We start from the raw sequence: 20,241 nt of genomic DNA on the forward strand, positions 1-20,241 counted from the left end.
AATGTGATAGGTTCCAGTCAAAGTGCTTTACATAATTAACTCATAATTTCCATAATAACATGATAGTAACTTGGCAGAGTAAATAAATTGCCCTAAGTTTATACAGTACAATTGCCCACTGAAATGTCAATATTCCTTTGCATGGACTTTGATGCATTTTTCTTTCATCAACTACAAATGATATATTTCCTAATCTTGCCTGTCTGCTTAATTCTAGGTGCCAAGAACCCTAAGTCTTAATCATGGAATTTTAGTAAGATCTTTGAATACACTGAAACTGAGAAAAAGATACATCCCATATCATTAGCAACCATTTTAAGTATTTTATTTAGCCAGATGGATAATTACATAAGGCAGACCTCAAAATGTTTTATTCAAAATTATTAGTACAATGTAATGAACTGTGTGAAATAACTTGTTTTCCAAATATCATTTTCCTATTTGGATTAGGAACGTCATCACAGTTGGAATTACTGCTCAAGCCATGAACTACTAGTTGCATTTAATAAGGCTGATGCCTGGGCATTGCTTTTGGGACTGGAAACCTTAAAAAAAAGAAAGATACTTCGTTTTCTACCAAGTGGTCAATGTACCTGTGAATAATGAGCACTGAAGCCAGTCTGAGACATTTCCATTTCAAATGAAGCTGCTGACTGGTCAGCTGTAGCTATAACAGAAAAATAAACACTTGTTAGTACACTGTTGATTTGAAGAAGACGGAGGCCAATTACAATCTGGGCTCTTTACCAACCAGAACTTCCAACATCTTCTGGGTATGTTCAGCCACACATTTCTCAACCCAAAATTCCTAGGTAGGGCTGGGTGGAGGACAGAGAAGGTTAGCAGAAGGGCCATGTCTAAATTCTTGACCGATGGCTTCCCTGCCCTTGCTGGAGAAGTTGAGAAAAATCCATTCATCCTTCTGTTCTTACACTGTGGATCCCTGGGGATGATAAAGCACTTTGGACTCAGGGGGTTAAAGTTGAAAGTACTGAAGTTGAAAACCTCTGTCTTTCCCTCACACTATGGGGATCCTGCTCAGACATTAGGCTAAACTCACCTGCTGTGTTATAGGGCTGAAATAATTTTATTCACATATCTAAAGAGGTCTCTTGACTCTACCAGGCCCACCTGTATTTCCAGCAACAAATCCTCTTAGAATTCCATTATTTGATAAAGGGTGAAGAGTTCTGGGTTTGTATTTGCTCTAAATTCTGGTGGTAGCTATCACTCACAAATTGGGAGGACCTTTTTGACGAGCTCGAGGCTACATGCTGTACAACCACGTATTTTTTTTAAGAGTCTGTACCCTTTTTTTTTTTTAGTCAATGGTCTGTATGAGGTTCAGTAGCAAGCATTAGATCTTTTTAGCTTTCTAAGAGCTCCCTGAATCTGAAAAGTTTTTAATGAGGATTTCTATGGGCAAGATTCTATACTCATTTTTAGGCTCTTTATTGAGATACAGAGATAATCCAGAGCATTCCATGGAAAATGTGCTACTCCCAAAATATTCACCAACCCAAAGCCACAACCTCCTAAGGGGATTGCGGGAATGTTGATTCATTTACTTTTAGTAGGGAGTTACTGATTTATTTGGCTTTGCAAATAAGTTAAAAATAGTGCATAATTGTAACAGCCAGTCTGCCTTTTCACTGAGGCATGAGAATAATTAAATTTGTGAAATCAGACTTATTTACTCGCTATTTGCTGTCATAAGTCTGTTAATAAATATATCAGTGATTGCCTTTTTTTAGGACTAGGTTAAATGGGGATATCAATCTAGAATTCAAATGTATCATTTTAATTTCACGTATGAATTATCCTCTAATTTAAATGACTGAAGGGCATTTTAAATTTTTAAGTCCACAATGCTTTATGGTGTCTTTTTATTTATCTTGCAAGGCCAACTGCAAGAGAGCAGCAGCAAACACCTGCATATTTCCAGTACCTTCTCCTGCTGCTGTTCTGCTTACAGCTGAGAACAGAGAGAAGGGAGCTGTGTGACATTTTGCCTGCTGAACTGTCCTCATGGTAATAGCACCTCGCACATCTCTGAACTTCTTGCTGTCAACTCCTCCCAGGACTGTTCATGAGTACTGAGATAACCACTCTCCCCACTGCTCAGCATGTGCTTAGGAATTTCAGCAATTTTCCCAACATTTGCTGGGAAAGGGAGACAGACCATTTTCTGATTTTGATTGGTCAGGTTGGTGGCCTGTTCTCATCACTAGGTGGCGCTGTCTGTGGCAAGCAGGAATTTCATGATCACTGCTTTTTACCATCTAAAGATAAATGCTGATAGGAAGTGGACACTTCTCAAGTAATAAGGAACTGAAATCCTTTCTGCTGTCATTATGAAGAAAATCCTAAACAGGCTAGTCAAAACACTGCGTTTGGTTCGGCCTGAAAGTGCAGCAATAAAGATGTGGGAGACATTTTAAAATGAGGACATTTAAAAAATAATTTTGCTTTTAAATATACAGACTTCTTACAGTTTCCGGGCATTCCGACATGTAATCTTTAACTCATGGTGTGGTTAGTTTAGAAGCAACACAAAAATGTAATTTAAGGCAAATTGGGCTCCTCTTCCCACAACTGCTAATATAGGCTTCATTTCTACAAGTTCTACAAGGTTATATTTACTTGCTTACTTAAGATGAGGTTTAAAATTGAAACTGTATTGTGCTTAACTATCTAATGTAACTAAGTCATTTTCATTTAAATAGTCTTTATGGATTGTTTCTTTCCTATCATGTATCATATTATTGACTTATCAGATCACATTATTAAAAATTAAAAGTGCACAATGATTTGGAAAACTTTGTATATTTCCCTGAGACCAGCAAAGCTTATGGTCTGGCCTATTAGTAAATGACACTGGGATAGCTACTGTGAGACCAAAGCCACTTAAAAGTGACTTGTGCAAAGAATGCAGGACAGCCAAATTATTTAAAAGCAGCTGCGACTTCAGATGGATAAGTAATTCAAGTGCTCTGTTTCCAAGGGTACAGGGGGAAAGCAGCCAGGGCAAAAGGGAAGCAGAGAAATGAAGTCTGCATGGGCTGTAGCTGCTCATCAAATCTAAACCAAATCTGTCACTTTTGGGTCATGATCCAGTCAGGAAATCAGCAGGATGAGTCATCACCAGCATTCTTTTAATTGAAAGAGAAGAGAGAATGAAAATGAGAATCTATCAGAGTGCTTTGTACATAAGAGTGATTTGTGAAATTCTGTTTTATTTTTCTACTTATACGTATGTGCAGTAGGTCATGCAGAAGTGGAAAAATTTTCCCTTCCTCCCTTCCAGGTTCCTTGGCTGGTTTAATAATTAACTTGACCTAAAACAGATTAGCAGGAGAAAAATAAATTTATTTTCATATGCCCCCCCCCCCAAAATATGAGATGGAAGGGTAAGTGGGGCCATCCTGACCTAAGGACTGGGATAGGTACCAGGGGACCTCAAAGGGAGGAGGGCAGTTCATAGGACATAAGAAGCACAGATGTTTAGTAATTAGAAGTTTGCCCTGCCACGCAGATGGGTCTTTCCAAGTAAAAAGTTGTCCGTGGTTATAGCTCTTTTTCTGGGCCAGGGCACTTGTGTAAATTCTTTTAGGTAGTTAAGGAAGAGGTTAAAGTTTTTCCCGAGTCTGCTGGGTCTTGATTCCTTCAGCTCAAAATAATCTACATGTTAAAGTAACATAGTTTGGGGTGGCCTACTTTACTCCCCTTTAGTGGCCCATGATAATAAATACACTACGCCTTGTGACTCTTTCCTTTCTATACATTTTAATATTCTGTCATTGATTAGTTTTTTGCATTTTCTTGGTCATTTGATGCTCAATCAAAGTGGTCTACCTTGTTTTACTTATGTCTTTCTCATTTTATCTTTCTGTTCCCCGTTATCGGGTCATATCAGGATGACTGACAAGGTGATTTTGAATTTCTGTGTTTAGTGCTCGCTTCGGCAGCACATATACTAAAATTGAATTTCTGTGTTTAAGATGCAAAACAACAGTCGTTCCATGTGTCCTCACAAGGACAGGGTCCACTGAATTTGGATAAGCATAAGAGTAGAACTCTCTGGAAAAAGGGAAAGAAGCATGTTCTTTTAGGCTCCACTTATCAGAGAATATGAAAAAGAGGCTTTTTTTTTTTCCAGTTTTCCCGGCATAACAATTCCAGACTTATTTTTTTTGTCAGGCAAAGGCTAGTTTCAAAGTAATTTGTTGCTTGACATCTACCAAAGGCAGAGGAAGGAATGCCATGACTCATTATCCTCAGTAGCCAATCGTCATTGCAAAATCAAAGAAAAAAATCTACAAAAAAGAATTATGACTTAGACAAATATAGTGAAGCAATGTTTTACTGTTGTGGGAGTTGAGAGAGAGTTCCATAAAGACCTTTAAAGTAGGCAAGAAGCAAAACAGGAGAAAATAAATGAACAATGAAGTTACTGCAAACAAGAACAGTTCCACAGAAGCCCAAAATAACACAAACATATTAAAAAAGAAAACTTGAGCTAGTGCCTCCATTTTCTAAACCTGTGTCCCAGAAAAGGACTAACACGTGCAGGCACATTTTTGTTCTGGTGAGTCTACGGTGACCATTGCCTTCCTTCAGCCCGCACATCCTTACAAAGAGAGCTGCCGACAGACATGGTGCTATGTGAGATAGCCATCTCAGGGAAAGATTTACATAAAAGGCACTATTCCATGCTGGCTATTTGACACAGGAAAAGTGCATGAGCCATATAGTAGTAGGAATAAATACTAAAACCCCATTACACTGAGTTTACACTGTAGAGAGAACATGTAGGATTATAAGAACTAGTCATACCTTCCAAGGCAAATATTCTTTCTCCCAGAGCTTCCACAATGGTAACTAGAGCCAATTCATCAGAGACGTTGAAGAAATGCTTCTCGGTGGGTTCACTTGCAATTGATTTGATTTCTTCCACAAATTTTTCAGTGCTTAAATTTCCTCTGTTATAGCTCCCAAGAATCTAAGACATGACAAAATGGCAAGAATGTATTTTAAATTCTATGTGTTAAATAAGGATCCCAAGCACTTTGTCAATAAACAAGAAAGTGTGTAGTACCGTAATGTAATGCAATTTTTATGTACTTCCACATTCTTGGAAGAACAATCTTCAGAATATGTAGATTCCTTAATATTAATTGTTATATACTGTAATTCATGTAGGAAAATATAAAGGGCAATCTTGTATGTTTGTGGAAGTGTCTTCTCTTGCATTTCTGTGTCCCTGTTTAGGAACAGCCCTATCTTTTTTTTTTTATCTATTTATTTTATTTTTTTTAAGAAACATATAATGTATTATTAGCCCCAGGGGTACAGGGGTAAATCAGCCCCAGGGGTAAATCACCAGGTTTACACACTTCACAGCACTCACCATAGTACACACCATCCCCAATGTCCATAAACCCACCACCCTCTCCTGGCCCGCTCCTCCCCTAACCTTCAGTTTGTTTTGTGAGATTAAGAATCTCTTATGGTTTGTCTCCCTCCCAATCCCATCTTGTTTCACTTATTCCTTTCCTACCCCCAAGCCCCCCACATTGCCTCTCCACTTCCTCATATCAGGGAGATCATATGATAGTTGTCTTTCTCTGAGTGATTTATTTCGCTAAGCATAATACCCTCTAGGAACAGCTCTATCTTTAAAGTCTGACAATTCAAAAGTAAGTTACAGTTTCTGAATGTCTCTGGTATTATTCCAGCCCATGCCACCACCATTTGCTGGCAAAAGCAATTAGCAAGTGAGTTACTTGATCTTGAAGAGGCAGTTCTTCCTGATAATCTTACCAAGAGGCAGTCCCACGCATATATTTTTTTTTTTTAATTTTTTTTTATTTTAATAAACATATAATGTATTTTTATCCCCAGGGGTACAGGTCTGTGAATCGTCTGGTTTACACATTTCACAGCACTCATCATAGCACATACCCTCCCCAATGTCCATTTCCCCACCACCCTCTCCCATCCCCCTTCCCCCCCGCAACCCTCAGTCTGTTTCTTGAGATTGAGTCTTTTATGGTTTGTCTCCCTCCCAATCCCATCTTTTCATTTTTTCTTTTCCTACCTCCCCCCAAACCCCCCCACCTTGCATCTCCACTTCCTCATATCAAAGAGATCATATGATAGTTATATTTCTCCGATTGACTTATTTCGCTAAGCATGATACCCTCTAGTTCCATCCACGTCGTCGCAAATGGCAAGATTTCATGTCTTTTGATGGCTGCATAGTATTCCATTGTGTATATATACCACATCTTCTTTATCCATTCATCTGTTGATGGACATCTAGGCGCTTTCCACAGTTTGGCTATTGTGGACATTGCTGCTATAAACATTCGGGTGCACGTGCCCCTTCGGAGCACCACGTTTGTATCTTTAGGATATATACCCAGGAGTGCAATTGCTGGGTCGTAGGGTAGCTCTATTTTCAGTTTTTTGAGGAACCTCCACACTGTTTTCCAGAGTGGTTGCACCAGCTTGCATTCCCACCAACAGTGTAGGAGGGTTCCCCTCTCTCCGCATCCTCGCCAGCATCTGTCATTTCTTGACTTGTTAATTTTAGCCATTCTGACTGGTGTGAGGTGGTATCTCATTGTGGTTTTGATTTGTATTTCCCTGATGCCGAGTGATGTGGAGCATTTTTTCATGTGTCTGTTGGCCATCTGGATGTCTTCCTTGCAGAAATGTCTGTTCATGTCCTCTGCCCATTTCTTGACTGGATTATTTGTTCTTTGGGTATTGAGTTTGATAAGCTCTTTATAGATTTTGGATACGAGCCCTTTATCTGATATGTCGTTTGCAAATATCTTCTCCCATTCTGTCAGTTGTCTTTTGGTTTTGTTAACTGTTTCCTTTGCTGTGCAAAAGCTTTTGATCTTGATGAAATCCCAATAGTTCATTTTTGCCCTTGCTTCTGTTGCCTTTGGCGATGTTCCTAGGAAGAAGTTGCTGCCACGCATATATTTTTTAAACAGATGATAAAATAGATAGTAATCTAAGTTGGTAATCTAGAAAATAAACAATCAGGAGATTCCTGTTTGAAACCAAATGCTCAAGATGGGGACACCCCTCCCCCCCACCCTTTTTTATAGAGAAGAAAGGCAGGAATTATCTGTTATAGTTCACTGTAATTATTTAGATGTTTTAGCAGGTTTTCTCAAACACCTATTTTATTTTTTAAGTAAGGTTTACTGAAATATAACTTATATACAGTAAAACTCACCCTTTTTAGTTATACAATTCTGAGTTTTGACAAACCCCCACAGTTGTGTTACTACCACTTCAAGATGTAGAACATTTCTTTCTTTTTTTTTTTTTTTTTTTTTTTTAAGATTTTGTTTATTTATTTGACAGAGAGAGAGATCACAAGTAGGTAGAGAGGCAGGCAGAGAGAGAGGAGGAAGCAGGCTCCCCGCTGAACAGAGAGCCCGATGCGGGGCTCCATCCCAGGACCCTGAGATCATGACCTGAGCCGAAGGCTGAGGCTTAACCCACTGAGCCATCCAGGCGCCCCAAGATGTAGAACATTTCTATCAGTGCCCCTCTTGCCCCTTTGTAGTCAATCTCTTCCAACCCCTAACTCTTACAAACATCGATATATTTTCTGTCCTTAAGGCTTTGCTTTTTCCAGAATGTTTTATTTATGAATTCATATAGCATGTAGCCTGTGCCTGACTCCTTTTATTTGCAGAATGCTTCTGAGAATCATTCATGTTGTCCCATATATCAGAAGTTAGGTTTTTTTTTTTATTGCTAGTAGGATTCCATTGGGTAGATGCACCCAAATTGGAAATAAACCAAATGTCCACATAAAGTATGGGACAAATTGTGGTAGACTAATACAATGTATATTAAAAAAATGAATGACTGATGCACAATATATCATGGGCAATCATTATGTTGGGTGAAAAATTAAGCACAAAAGAGTATATACTATATGATTTCATTTACATAAAATAGAATAGGCAACTTAAGCTGTGGCAGTCTAAGTTACACCAGTGGTTACTACAGAAGTGAGTATTAAAAATATGGAAGTATAGGGAACTTTCTGGGGGGTGATGGAAATGTTCTATATCTTGATTGAGGTATCAGTTACATGGGTGTATGCAATTATCTAAATTCATTAATTTGTTCACTTTGTACACAATTTTCACATTGAAATTCTGCATTTCACTGTATGTGTTAATTAAAAAAACAGATGAACTATGATGGCTTGTAATGATACGGATGATCTTAGCAATGTTAAATTTTAAACGTTTCAAAATACTATATACAATATGATGCACTTTTTATAAAGTTAAAAAAAGGAAGACTTAGAATTTTTTTTAGCTATGTATAGATACCAAGAGATTAGAAAAGGAGAGCAAGAGATGAGTATAGTATTTGGGCTGATGGTTATCAGGTAGAGGATGCCAGGTGGTGAATGTGGTCAGGCCCATAGACAGTTATACTGGATACTTAAAACATGTATACAGGTATAATAATAAACATGGAAACCTATAAAGTGGGCCATGATGAGGTCTCCTAAATCAAGGATCATGATTAATTCAATTCTGTGCTCTTAGAATCCAAAAAACAAAGGCAAGATCTTTAGCTTTGTGCTATTGCTTGATTTTTAGAATATTCTACTCTTTGGGGACAAGAAAAGTCATGACCTCCAGTGACCATGAAGCTACCGGAAATTTCTAGCTTCACTTTCCATTTTTAAATCATGACATAGATTTGTCTAGCATCGTTAAACTGAGACTCTAGGGTGCCTTCAAAGTCCCACTGCAGCACAGACCTGCAGTAGTCCCCAAACACAGTACAGCATTATGGACTGGATGGATCCTGGACACATGGGTGGGCTGGCACAGGTGGAGGCACCAGTCAGTTCCTGGTCCTCACTGGGTCCCCCTCCCACAGACACCTGCCTCTCTCCTCTGAGCACCCATATCCTCCCTCACTCTCCTTAAGCTGCTTATTCTAGGCATCTGCATGGATAAATGTTAGATTCAAATTGGTAGATTTTAAAACTGGTATTTTTATTAAGAAGGATACAACTTTTCACTTATAGTTAGAAAAAAGCTAAAATTACTGGTTTAGGTGTTGCTATTTATGATCTACCACATACTTGTTTACTTGAATCATAAAATGTATGAGGGTTTAGATTAGTAACTGAATCATTAAAACATACCCTAAATGTTAATGTGAGCACAAGAGTTGTGTACCAGCTAGTGAGGCAGGCAGTTCAGATAGCAGCTCTGGAGTTGTCCTTAGTGAGAAGGTGCTGGGGGATTTATTCCCGGTTTCTCTCCCTGGCTTGACTCACACCCTCACACCATTCCCATGGAATACCCGAGAGGAGTCTGGAGCAATACCGCCTATCAGCACACACAGGTCTTCACTGAGGCCCTTGTCTGTTCCTTAGCTCCACGTCTACCTATAAAATATGTTCATGAGGCACAATGTGAAGAACTTTGTGCTACTTTGAAAAAGTGGGCAATTTAGGAAAACTGGAGCTGGCTCTAAGGAAATCAGTACACTATTTGGGTAACTTTTGATTTTGAACCTAACTCTATACTACTTGTCCAGGTTTAGGTAGGAAGGTCAATGCCAGGAGTCCGAAAAATTGCACCAGCACACAAAAACTCAGACCCTGTCTACTTGGCTGAAAAGCAAGTGACAACCATCAGAAATGGTTATATTTGAACAGAGACCACTGGTGCTTTTCCCACTTTAGCTACTTGATGGTGGAAGAGAGTTAATGGAAATGAATGTAGAGAATTGTCTAGATAAGGGAGTGAAAACCCAAGGTCCACTTGCTCTTATTACATTGAACAAATGCTCTCTTATACTTAAAAACAATTAATATGGTTGTCTTAGAGTTGAGTATTTCCCCACATCCAGATGGACATGCCCCAGGGAAAGCACGGAAAAGGCAGGAAACAGTCTCCAGCATCCAGAGCCTCCATCACATCTATGTGTCCATTTCAGGATCACTGGGGTCTTGCCCAACACCACACTCTACACCTGGTATTCTCACATACTGTTAGGTTCCTCTTTTGTCAGCAGTTTTGCTATGCATGGATTTCTTTTAGATTCATACAAATTCTACATCATGTGAAGCTCTCTGGGTCGCTATTGTTTTACCTAATTTATCTTAGAAGTTTTTGACATCCTTGGCTGGAAAGTCACCATCTTTCCCCCTTGGTCCCTGTTGAACATATTCTAGATTCACTATCATATTGACATGTTAACTTCCATTTCACTCATGAAGTGATGCATTTGAAAATACACATAAAAACTGTAAAGATGTTTGGACCATGCATGGTTGAGATTCTTAGTTGTGATGTAAATGTTATCAGACACTTAGTGCTCTGTGTGAATTGGGATAAAGTTCAATGGGGACAATGCCCAAGTGACATACTTAAATAATAAAACATAAATGGAGCATGAGAGTATGTATTTTGAAGGAGATATAAGAGGAAAATATTCCTAGGAGGTACTGTGACTTGCATCCAGTTTGAACTATTTTGTATTACAGAATAAGAAACGAAAACAGAAATGTATTTTGATCCTTCACCCAAGGATCCAGTGTTTGCAGAAACATTATTTTCTATGAATGAGAAGAATACAAAATAATACTTATAAATTACTTCTGTTTCACTTTGTACAAATATGTCAAGCCCCGGCATTTGGTATTCTGTTAATATTTACCTCAGGTAGACATTCAGAATTGAAGTTCCCTTGAGGAAGATGTGTCAAACGTAAAGTGTATAATACATTTACATGTACTACTGTGTCTTTTGTGTGCAAATGAATGAAATGCTAAAATACTTTCTAACTTCTCTTATTTTCATTTGAATGCTGTAAATGATCACATTTCACAGTCATTATAATCCCAGCCATTATCATCTAAGAATAGAATATGAATGTAAAACAGTTTCCTGCTGATAACATCTAGTATCCTCAGGTGACAGAATACAAACCATGTAGAATACATACCAGTTAGGACCCTCACCAAATCTGAGAGTTTAATGGGTCATATTTGCAGTTTTCTCATAGAGTGCTTAAATTTTCAACAGTCAATTATTTTGGGGTATTGTCTCCCCAAAACACACCTTTGTGGTGTTCAGGATCAAATGGCAAGTTAAAAAAAAAATGAGTAGGAAGAACAGCCCAGGTGATAATAGGAGCAGACCCCCAGGTATATTTGATCCATGTGAAGCATGAACGCAGCTTCAGAAATGCCTAAAACCTTTCTGTGTGAATGCACAAGGAAAGGAAATAAAATAACTGTCTTATTTCCTAGTTTGACACAAACTAAAAAATACAAGTTTCACTAGGGAAAAGAAACATGAATTGGGAAAATAACAATTCTTGCTGAAGTGAAATTTTCCTATACATTATTTGTAAAATATTGAAGAGCAATGTAACAATCATTCATTGATTAAAACAGGAAAGGAAGTCAGGATATTATGATTCTCTAGGAAAATCAATGCAATTATGAGAATACTTTTTGACCAGATGGGAGGCAAAGTATGAATTATCAACTAGGGATCCAACCAAGGGAACACAGTGACTTAAGGACAAAAAATACTGTATATGTAGCCAGATACCCCGTAAAAGTGATGTAAACTTCACTTAAAATTAAGTCATTCATTGATGGGTACAGTATCTGCTTTCCAATGAAGTTTTTTTAATGTTGTCAATGCTGCTGATGGTTTACTCAGATCACTGCCTGCTACAGTGGTACCGGGAAAGCCAGACTATATTCTCTGGGAGGAAGCTGAACAAATGATAGCACTTCTGATATCCAGTTGTCTGGGATAAACTGGGCATACATTGGTTTTGCACACTGAAAAGACTAGCCATAGACTCTGTGGCCAGTATCACTGAGTGAAGGCTGGACCTATGAAATTATTCTCAACCACAGAAGAGATCAAAAGAGCAATAACAATTATTATAGTAAGGAGAGGTAATAATGGATCAATAGTAATTGGCAAAAGATAATTTATAGTAACAACAAAGGAAAAAAGAAACAATGAAGTATTTTAATTTTTCACATCTGTATCCCAAATAAAAAAGAACATTGTTGGAAATCTGGGCTCTCTCCATAGTTTGGCTATTGTCGATAATGTTGCTATAAACATCAGGGTACATGTACCACTTTGCACCTGTATTTTTGTATCCTTTGGGTAAATACCCAGTAGTGCAATTGCTGGATTATAGAGCAGTTCCATTTTTGACTTTTTGAGGAATCTCCATACTGTTCTCCAGAGTGGCTGTACCAGTTTGCATTCCCACCAACAGTGCAATGGGATTCCCCTTTCTCTGCATCCTCACCAACATCTGTTGTTTCTTGTGTTGTTAATTTTAGCCATTCTGACTGGTATGAGATGGTATCTCACTATGGTTTTGATTTGTATTTCCCTGACGAGTGATGCTGAGCATCGTTTCATGTGTCTGTTAGCCATCTGGATGTCTTCTTTGGAGAAGTGTCTATTTGTGTCTTCTGCCCACTTCTTAACTAGATTATTTGTGTTTTGGTGTTGATTTTGATAAGTTCTTTATAGATTTTAGATATAACACTCTATCAATGGATAAAGAAGATGAGATACACACACATATATATACACACATACACATATATACACACATATATAGACACACAATGGAATATTACTCAGCCATCAGAAAATGAAAATGAAATCTTGGGGCACAAGATTTCATATAACAACACTGGTTGTTATATGTAAGTGATAAATCACTGAATTCTACTCCTAAAACCAATATTGCATTGTACATTAACTAACTAGAATTTAAATAAAAAATTGAAAAGAAAAAAAAGAATATTGTTGCAATCAGAAGTTGCCTTATTTATAAGCAAGTCATCTTGGTTATAAAATAAATACAGTCACCTTGTCCCTGGGAGTCAGTGAATCAATTTTGTGTTCTGGGAGTTTATCAGGGATGAATCACTCTTCTTCTTCCCTTCCTACAGTGGGGCAGGATGTCTTTCACTGATCATACTTTTGAAAGGAAAGGAAGAGATCTCACTGATGAAATGCTGGAAAACCATTATGTGTAATAGCTGATTCTTACAGTAAATACAAAAGATTTTGTTGAAAAACAATTTAGGCTAAACTTTTACAGTTCTGAAATTTTTGCTTCCTGGACTATTTAAAAAATCAATTTATATTAAGAAGACTCTCTCCTCCTAGGCTGAGGGCATGTGCTATGGAACTGAGAGTGAAAGGAAGGTTGTACACAGTTGTTAGTGAAGCTGAGATAAGGTTTGGGAGTCCATGGGGGAATCTCTGAAGGTTTCTGTGCAAGGGGGCAACACAGTTTATCTCTAGCACCATGATTTTATTATTTCATGGCTGTAAATTCCTCTAGTTGAAGATCCTTAAGAAAAATAATATTTATTGGTTGCATAGCTTGCCATTGTGCTAGATGTTTTCAGTCATTATCTCACTGATTCTTTATCTGAGAGAGAGAAAAACAATATTTACCCTTTATCTTTACAGATAAAGAAGCTGAAGCTTGGAGTATTAAGTGACTTATCCACTGTCACAAAGGCAGAAATTGAGCAAAGGTCTTTCTAGCTCCAAAATATACTCTTCTCTACTCTCCTCACCTTCTTATTTTAGAAAATGTCCATGGGTCTGTTGTTGTTTAAGGTTATAACACTATGGGGCAGGCTTAGTGTCTCTGTGCTAGGTCTTATTGCTCAGGTACAAGGGCTGGAGAAGACTGCGGTGCTCTTTGGAAGTCTGGAGAAGTGAGTAAAAACAGTTAGGACAGTCTTGCACCTTCCAGATATCTGTGGCGGCAAGAAAGAGAAATTGGGGGCTGGGGAAGAACAGCCCAGGGCAGTGGTACATATGGTAAGTCAAGGGGCTTCTAGAGTTTTGGTCATGTACCCTATAGCCATGAAACCGAATGTCTCTTGGTTTCCTCATTCATAAAATGGGGAAAGAAAGTTTCTCTGCTCTCTTTGGGGTGTCATGAAGGATGAAGAAATGTATCTAAGACACAGAAAAAAACAAACAAACAAAACTATTGTAGGTTACAGAATGCTATATGCATGATAATTTAAATTATTTTCCATATTTCCATTTGAAAGGTGGAATTCTTCTCTTTTTCTAAATGTCCCTCTTCATGGGGTGGCAACATGAAATTGAGTCATCTCAGTTCATGGAACTATTAGAAGTTGATTTAGAAAAAAAAAAATCACTATTAAGAGGTAAAAAGCACTCTATATCCTCTTTTTTTGCATTTTTGAGACACTAATATTATTAATAATAGATTGTTTTTATACTGATACAGAGTTGCTCACAAAGAGCTACAGTACTTTGTATGTAGTATCTTCTATATTATCAATTGCAGGCTAGGCTTTTCCTTGGGATTAAATGAAATTTGTTCTCTGATCCTTTTTCCCTTCTTGTCCAGCTAAAACACAATTACAGAAAACATTTTAGAGCTGCTGGCTCCTTCACTTTGGCTGCACGGTTAGGGACTATGAAGTAGGGAGGAAATGGAAAGTTCGGCTTTGTGATGCCACCAGCTTTAGTTTTCTTTTTGACATTCCTCTGGCTATTTGGAGTCTTTTTTGGTTCCATACAAGTTTTAGGATTATTTGTTCCAGCTCTGTGAAAAATGTCAATGGGATTTTGATAGGGATTGCACTGCATGTGCAGATTGCTCTGGGTAGCATAGACATTTTAGCAATATTTATTCTTCCAATCCATGAGCATGGAATGGAATGTTTTTCCATTTCTTTGTGTCTTCTTCGATTTCTTTCATGAGTATTCTGTAGTTTTCTAAGTAAGGTCCTTTGTCTCTTTGGTTAGATTTATTCCTAGATATCTTATGTTTTTTGATGCAATTGTAAAAGGGATCGACTCCTTAATTTCTCTTTCTTCTGTCTCATTGTTAGTGTATAGAAATGCAACTGATTTCTATGCATTGATTTTACATCCTGCCACTTTGCTGAATTCCTGTATGAGTTCTAGAGTTTTGGGGTGGAGTCCTTTGGGTTTTCCACATAGAGTATGATGTCATCTGCGAAGAGTGAGAGTTTGACTTCTTTGCAGATTTGGATGACTTTTATTTCTTTTTGTTGTCTGATTGCTGGGGCTAGGACTTCTAGTACAATGTTGAACAACAGTGATAATAGTGGACATCCCTGCCATGTTTTTGACCTTAGGGAAAAGCTCTCAGTTTTTCCCCATAGGGAATGACATTTGCTGTGAGCTTTTAGTATATTTTTATGATACTGAGGCATGTTCCTGCTACCCCTACACTGTGAAAAGTTTTAATCAAGAAAGGATATATACTTTGTCAAATGCTTTTTCTGCATCTATTGAGAAGATCATATGGTTCTTGTCCTTTTATAATGTAGTGTATCATGTTGATTGATTTGCAGATGTTGAACCACCCTTGTAGCCCAGGAATAAATCCCACTTGGTCATGGTGTATAATCCTTTTAATGTACTGTTGAATCCTATTGGCTAGTATCCAGGTGAGAGTTTTGGCATCTATGTCCATCAGGGTTATTGGTCTGTAATTCTCCTTTTTGATGGGGTCTTTGTCTGGTTTGGGGATAAAGGTAATCCTGGTCTCATAGAAAGAGTTTGGAAGTTTTCACTCCATTTCTGTTTTTTGAAACAGCTTCAGAACAGGTATTAATTCTTTAAATGTTTGGTAGAATTCCCCTGGGAAGCCATCCGGCCCTGGGCTCTTGTTTATTGGGAGATTTTTGATTATTGCTTTAACTTCCTTCCTGGTTATAGGTCTGTTCAGGTTTTCTCTTTCTTCCTGTTTCAGTTTTAGTAGTTTATATGTCTCTAGGAATGCATCTATTTCTTCCAGATTGCCTAATTTGTTGGCACATAGTTGCTCATAATATGTTCTTACGATTTTTTGTATTTCTTCAGTGTTGTTTGTGATCTCTTCTCTTTCATTCATGCTTTTATTTATTTGGGTCCTTTCTTTTTTCTTTTTGATAAGCCTGGCCAGGGGTTTATCAATTTATTAATTCTTTTAAAGAACGAGCTCCTAATTTTGTTGATGTGATCTGTTCTGCTGTTCTTTTGGTTTCTATTTCACTGACTTCTGCTGTAATCTTTATTAATTCTCTTCTCCTCCTTGTTTTAAGCTTCATTTGCTGTTCTTTTTCTAGCTCCTTTAGGTGTAAGGTTAGGTTATATATTCAAGACCTTTCTTGTTTCTTGAGAAAGGCTTGCACTGCTATACACTTCCCTCTTAGGACTGCCTTTGTTGCAACCCAAAGGTTTTGAACAGTTGTGTTTTCATTTTCCTTTGTTTCCATTTAAAAAAAATTCTTCTTTAATTTCCTAGTTGACCCATTCATTCTTTAGTAGGATGCTCTCTAACTTCCTTGTATTTGAGTCCTTTCCAAATTTCCTCTGTGATTGAGTTCTAGTTTCAAAGCATTGCGGTCTGAGAATATGCACAGAATGATCCCAATCTTTTGGTACCAGTTGAGACCTGATTTATGACTCAGTATAGGATCTATTCAGGAGAATGTTCCATGTGCATTCAAAAAGAAGGTCTATTCTGTTGCTTTAGGATGGAAAGCTCAGAATACATCAGTAAAGTCCATCTGGTCTGGTGTGTCATTCAAGCCCTTGTTTCCTTTTCTGCTGAGATGATCTGTCCATTGCAGTGAGTGGGGTGTTAAAGTCCCCTACTATTATTGTATTATTATTGATGCGCTTCTTTAATTTTCTTATTAATTGGTTTATATAGTTGGCTGCTCCCATGTTAGGGGCATAAGTATTTACAATTGTTAGAACTTCTTATTGCATACGCACTTTAATTATGATATAGTGTCCTTCCTCATCTTTTATTACAGTCTTTGGTTTAAAATCTAATTTGTCTGATATAAAGATTGCCACCCCAGCTTTCTTTTAATGTCCATTAGCATGCTAAATCGTTTTCTATTCCCTCACTTTCAGTGAGGGAATAGTCTCTTACAGAGACTATCGATATAGTCTCTTACAGAGACAGCATATCGATAGGTCTTGTTTTTTTTTTGTTTTTGTTTTTGTTTTTTTTTTTAATCCAATCAGATACCCTGTGTCTTTTGATTGGGGCATTTAGCTTATTTACTTTCAGAGTAACTATTGAAAGATATGAATTTAGTGCCATCATATTATCTGTAAAGTCCTTGATTCTGTAGATTGTCTCTGTTTCCTTTCTGTCTATGTTACTTTTGGGCTCTCTCTTCGCTTAAAGGATCCCCTTTAACATCTCTTGCAGGGTTGGTTTAATGACCACAAATCCCTTAATTTTCTGTTTGTCCCGGAAGCTTTTTATCTCTCCTATTTTGAATGACAGCCTAGCTGGATACAGTATTCTTGGCTGCATATTTTTCTCATTTAGCAACTTGAATATATCATGCCAGTCCTCTCTGGTGTGCCAGGTCTTTGTGGATAGGTCTGAAACTAACAAAATGTTTCTACCTTTGTTGGTTATGACATTTTGTCCCTGAGCTGCTTTCAGGATTTTCTCTCTGTCTCTGAGATTTGCAAGTTTCACTATTATATATCATGGTGTTGACCTATTTTTATTGATTTTAAATGGGGTTCTCTATACCTCTTGGACTTGAATGCCTGTTTCCTTCCCCAGATTAGGGAAATTTTCTGCTATAATTTGCGTAAATATACCTTCTGTCCCCACCCCCTGACTCTCTTTCCTCTTCTTCTGGGATTCCAATTATTCATGTGTCGTTTCATTTTATGGTATCATTTCTCTCTCAGATTCTCCCCTTGTGATCCAGTAATTGTTTATCTCTCTTTTTCTCAGCTTTTTTATTCTCCATCACTTTGTCTTCTGTATCACTAATTCTCTCTTCAGCTCATTTATCCTAGCAGTTAGAGCCTCCATTTTTGATTGCATCTCATTAATAACCTTTTTGATTCTGACTTGATTATAGTTCTTTTATTTCTCCAGAAAGGGATTCTCTAGGGTCTTGTATGCTTTTTTTCAAGCTCAGCTAATATCTTTATAGTCATTATTCTGAACTCTAGTTCTTGACATCTTACTTATATCCATACTGATTAAGTACCTGGTAGTCAGTACTGCCTCTTGTTCTCTTTTTTGAGGTGAGTTTTTTCATCTTGTATTTCCTCCAGAAAGTGGTCACTTTTCTATTTGTAGAGTTGCAGCTATTCTTTTCTTAGAACTTAGGTTGAGTTCGTTTGTGTTCAGAATGATTTAATAGCTATCTAGCCTAATTCTTGGGACCAGATGAAAGTAAGGTTTCCTATACCTCCCCCATCTTGGATTATTCTGCAGGCAATGTATTTATTACTAGCACATTCTCAATTTCCTCCTTTCTTTCCTCCCTTCCTTTTTCTTCCTCCCTTCCACTTTCTCCTTTCTTTCCTCCCTTCCTTTTTCTTCCTCCCTTCCACTTTCTCCTTTCTTTCCTCCCTCTTTTCTGCCCTCCCTCCATTCCTCCCTCCATCCTTCCAGCATTCTTTCCCCTGCTGAGGGTCCTTTTCTCCTCCTTTTCTGCACTTCTTTTTCCTTTCCTATTTCTGTCTCTTTCATCCTCTTGTCCTTCCTTCCCTAGGACACAAAGGGAGCAAGACCCAATTGAAGTTTACCTTCAAATGGAGAAGATTCTCCTTTACAACCTTGTTTCTGTAACTGTCATAAAATAATCACGATATGTACACACCTCTTATCTTCACACCAGAGTTTGAAAGCCATCTCTAGCCATATACTTACAGCTATGGAAAACCGCTGAATGTTTTCATCTTCACAGTCTTGGATGACCTTATTTAGTTGATGGTTGTCATGGGACTCCCCATCGGTCACAATTACCATGACTTTTTTAACTCCCCTTCTGGCACCCCGAGCTTCAGTGAAAGCCTCCTTCCTGAAGTGAACACAGAGGAAAGAGAAGCAAATAAAACAGCATCCCAAGGTTAGGCAAATGGTAAATGAAAGAAAAACACTGACAACTCTAGTTAGAACAGTGCTGTCCCTCCAAGATCAACATTCACAACCATTATTCAAGCTGGGAGGCACGATGATTGTTATTTGTAATAGTTTCAGATTTCTCCCAGATGATAAAGAGGTCACCATTTTACTAACCATCACATATCCCATATACAAAGGGCGGCAGTATTTCATTCTTTGGAAACTTCTCAGGGAAGGTGTGACTGGAGTACACATCAGATCTGGAGAAGTTCAGATCTTAAATACTTGCTCAGCCACTCTTTTCTCTATAAACACTCATCTTTTCTTCTGCTTTTGGCAGAAGCTTTTGCTTTGTCTTCACTTCCACCACAGCTACTCTGATGTTTATAGAACAATATGGAAATCCTCTGTGCTGAGTTGAGGAGATGGGAGAAAACAGAATTTTGTATGGCTGTGAATGCTTGAGAGTGTTCTTGGATATGGAGGAAAATTGGACATAGCAATGAAAAACTGCTGATGGCTGTGGTCTGAGTCAGTGATAGAGGAGGGCTGTGGGGCACAAGAGTGGATGGAGTACCTATGAAAGTTGTGGTCTGAACTAGGTTTTAGGACACAGGTTGCTGGGTGTGAGGTGGAAGAAAGTGGAACAAAGAGAAAGTGAAAATGCTATAACCTAACTGCAAAAAGGAATTTTTCCTTTAATTCAAAAAGTATTTATGGAAAGAGATGGAAGAGAAGGGAAATTAACAATTTTTGTTGTTTTGTGCTTCTACACGCACACACACACACACACACACACACGGGCATATTTTTCCTCTATATTCTTTTTCTCACTCACATTCCTTTCTGGAGTCAAGTATATTTTACTTAGGAATGAGACAATGAAAAGATTTCATATAATATTTTTTAGATCTTGGTATAAAATGTAGCAATCATCATGCTGAATGATCCCTTTCAATATTTTTCCTTGGTCATGAGGACAAACAGCTGCAGTTTGGGATATGCCCAAAACCACTTCTCTTAAACTAACCTTCCAAAAAGTTTGCACAATAAATAACATTAAAATAAAAAAAAACATTAGTTTTACTGTAGATACACAGTAAATATACACAATAGTAGGTATTTTGTGAGCAGGCTAAAAGATCTTGGTGATGTGGGCAAAGGGATTTTATCTCTGGTTATTTTCCTTTGAAAAGGTTGAATGTAAATATGAGAAGATGTTAACAATTGTTGATTTGTTTGGTGAGTATATAAGATTTT

The 20,241-nt window shown here is 37.7% G+C and overlaps 1 protein-coding gene across 1 annotated transcript in view; it reads right to left on the reverse strand.

Moving 5' to 3' along the window:
- The window catches only part of ITGA1 (integrin subunit alpha 1), a 159,456-nt gene that overhangs the window by 50,501 nt on the left and 88,714 nt on the right, over positions 1 to 20,241 (reverse strand). Inside the window, exons 8-10 of the mRNA XM_080805080.1 lie at positions 18,787 to 18,937; positions 4,837 to 5,002; positions 594 to 667 (exon numbers count right to left, since the gene is read on the reverse strand). Coding sequence (XP_080661206.1) covers positions 594 to 667; positions 4,837 to 5,002; positions 18,787 to 18,937 — 391 coding nt within the window. The remainder of the gene's footprint in view (positions 1 to 593; positions 668 to 4,836; positions 5,003 to 18,786; positions 18,938 to 20,241) is intronic.

This window comes from Martes martes (assembly GCF_963455335.1).
Source record: "Martes martes genome assembly, chromosome: 5".
Classification (NCBI taxonomy): domain Eukaryota; kingdom Metazoa; phylum Chordata; class Mammalia; order Carnivora; family Mustelidae; genus Martes; species Martes martes.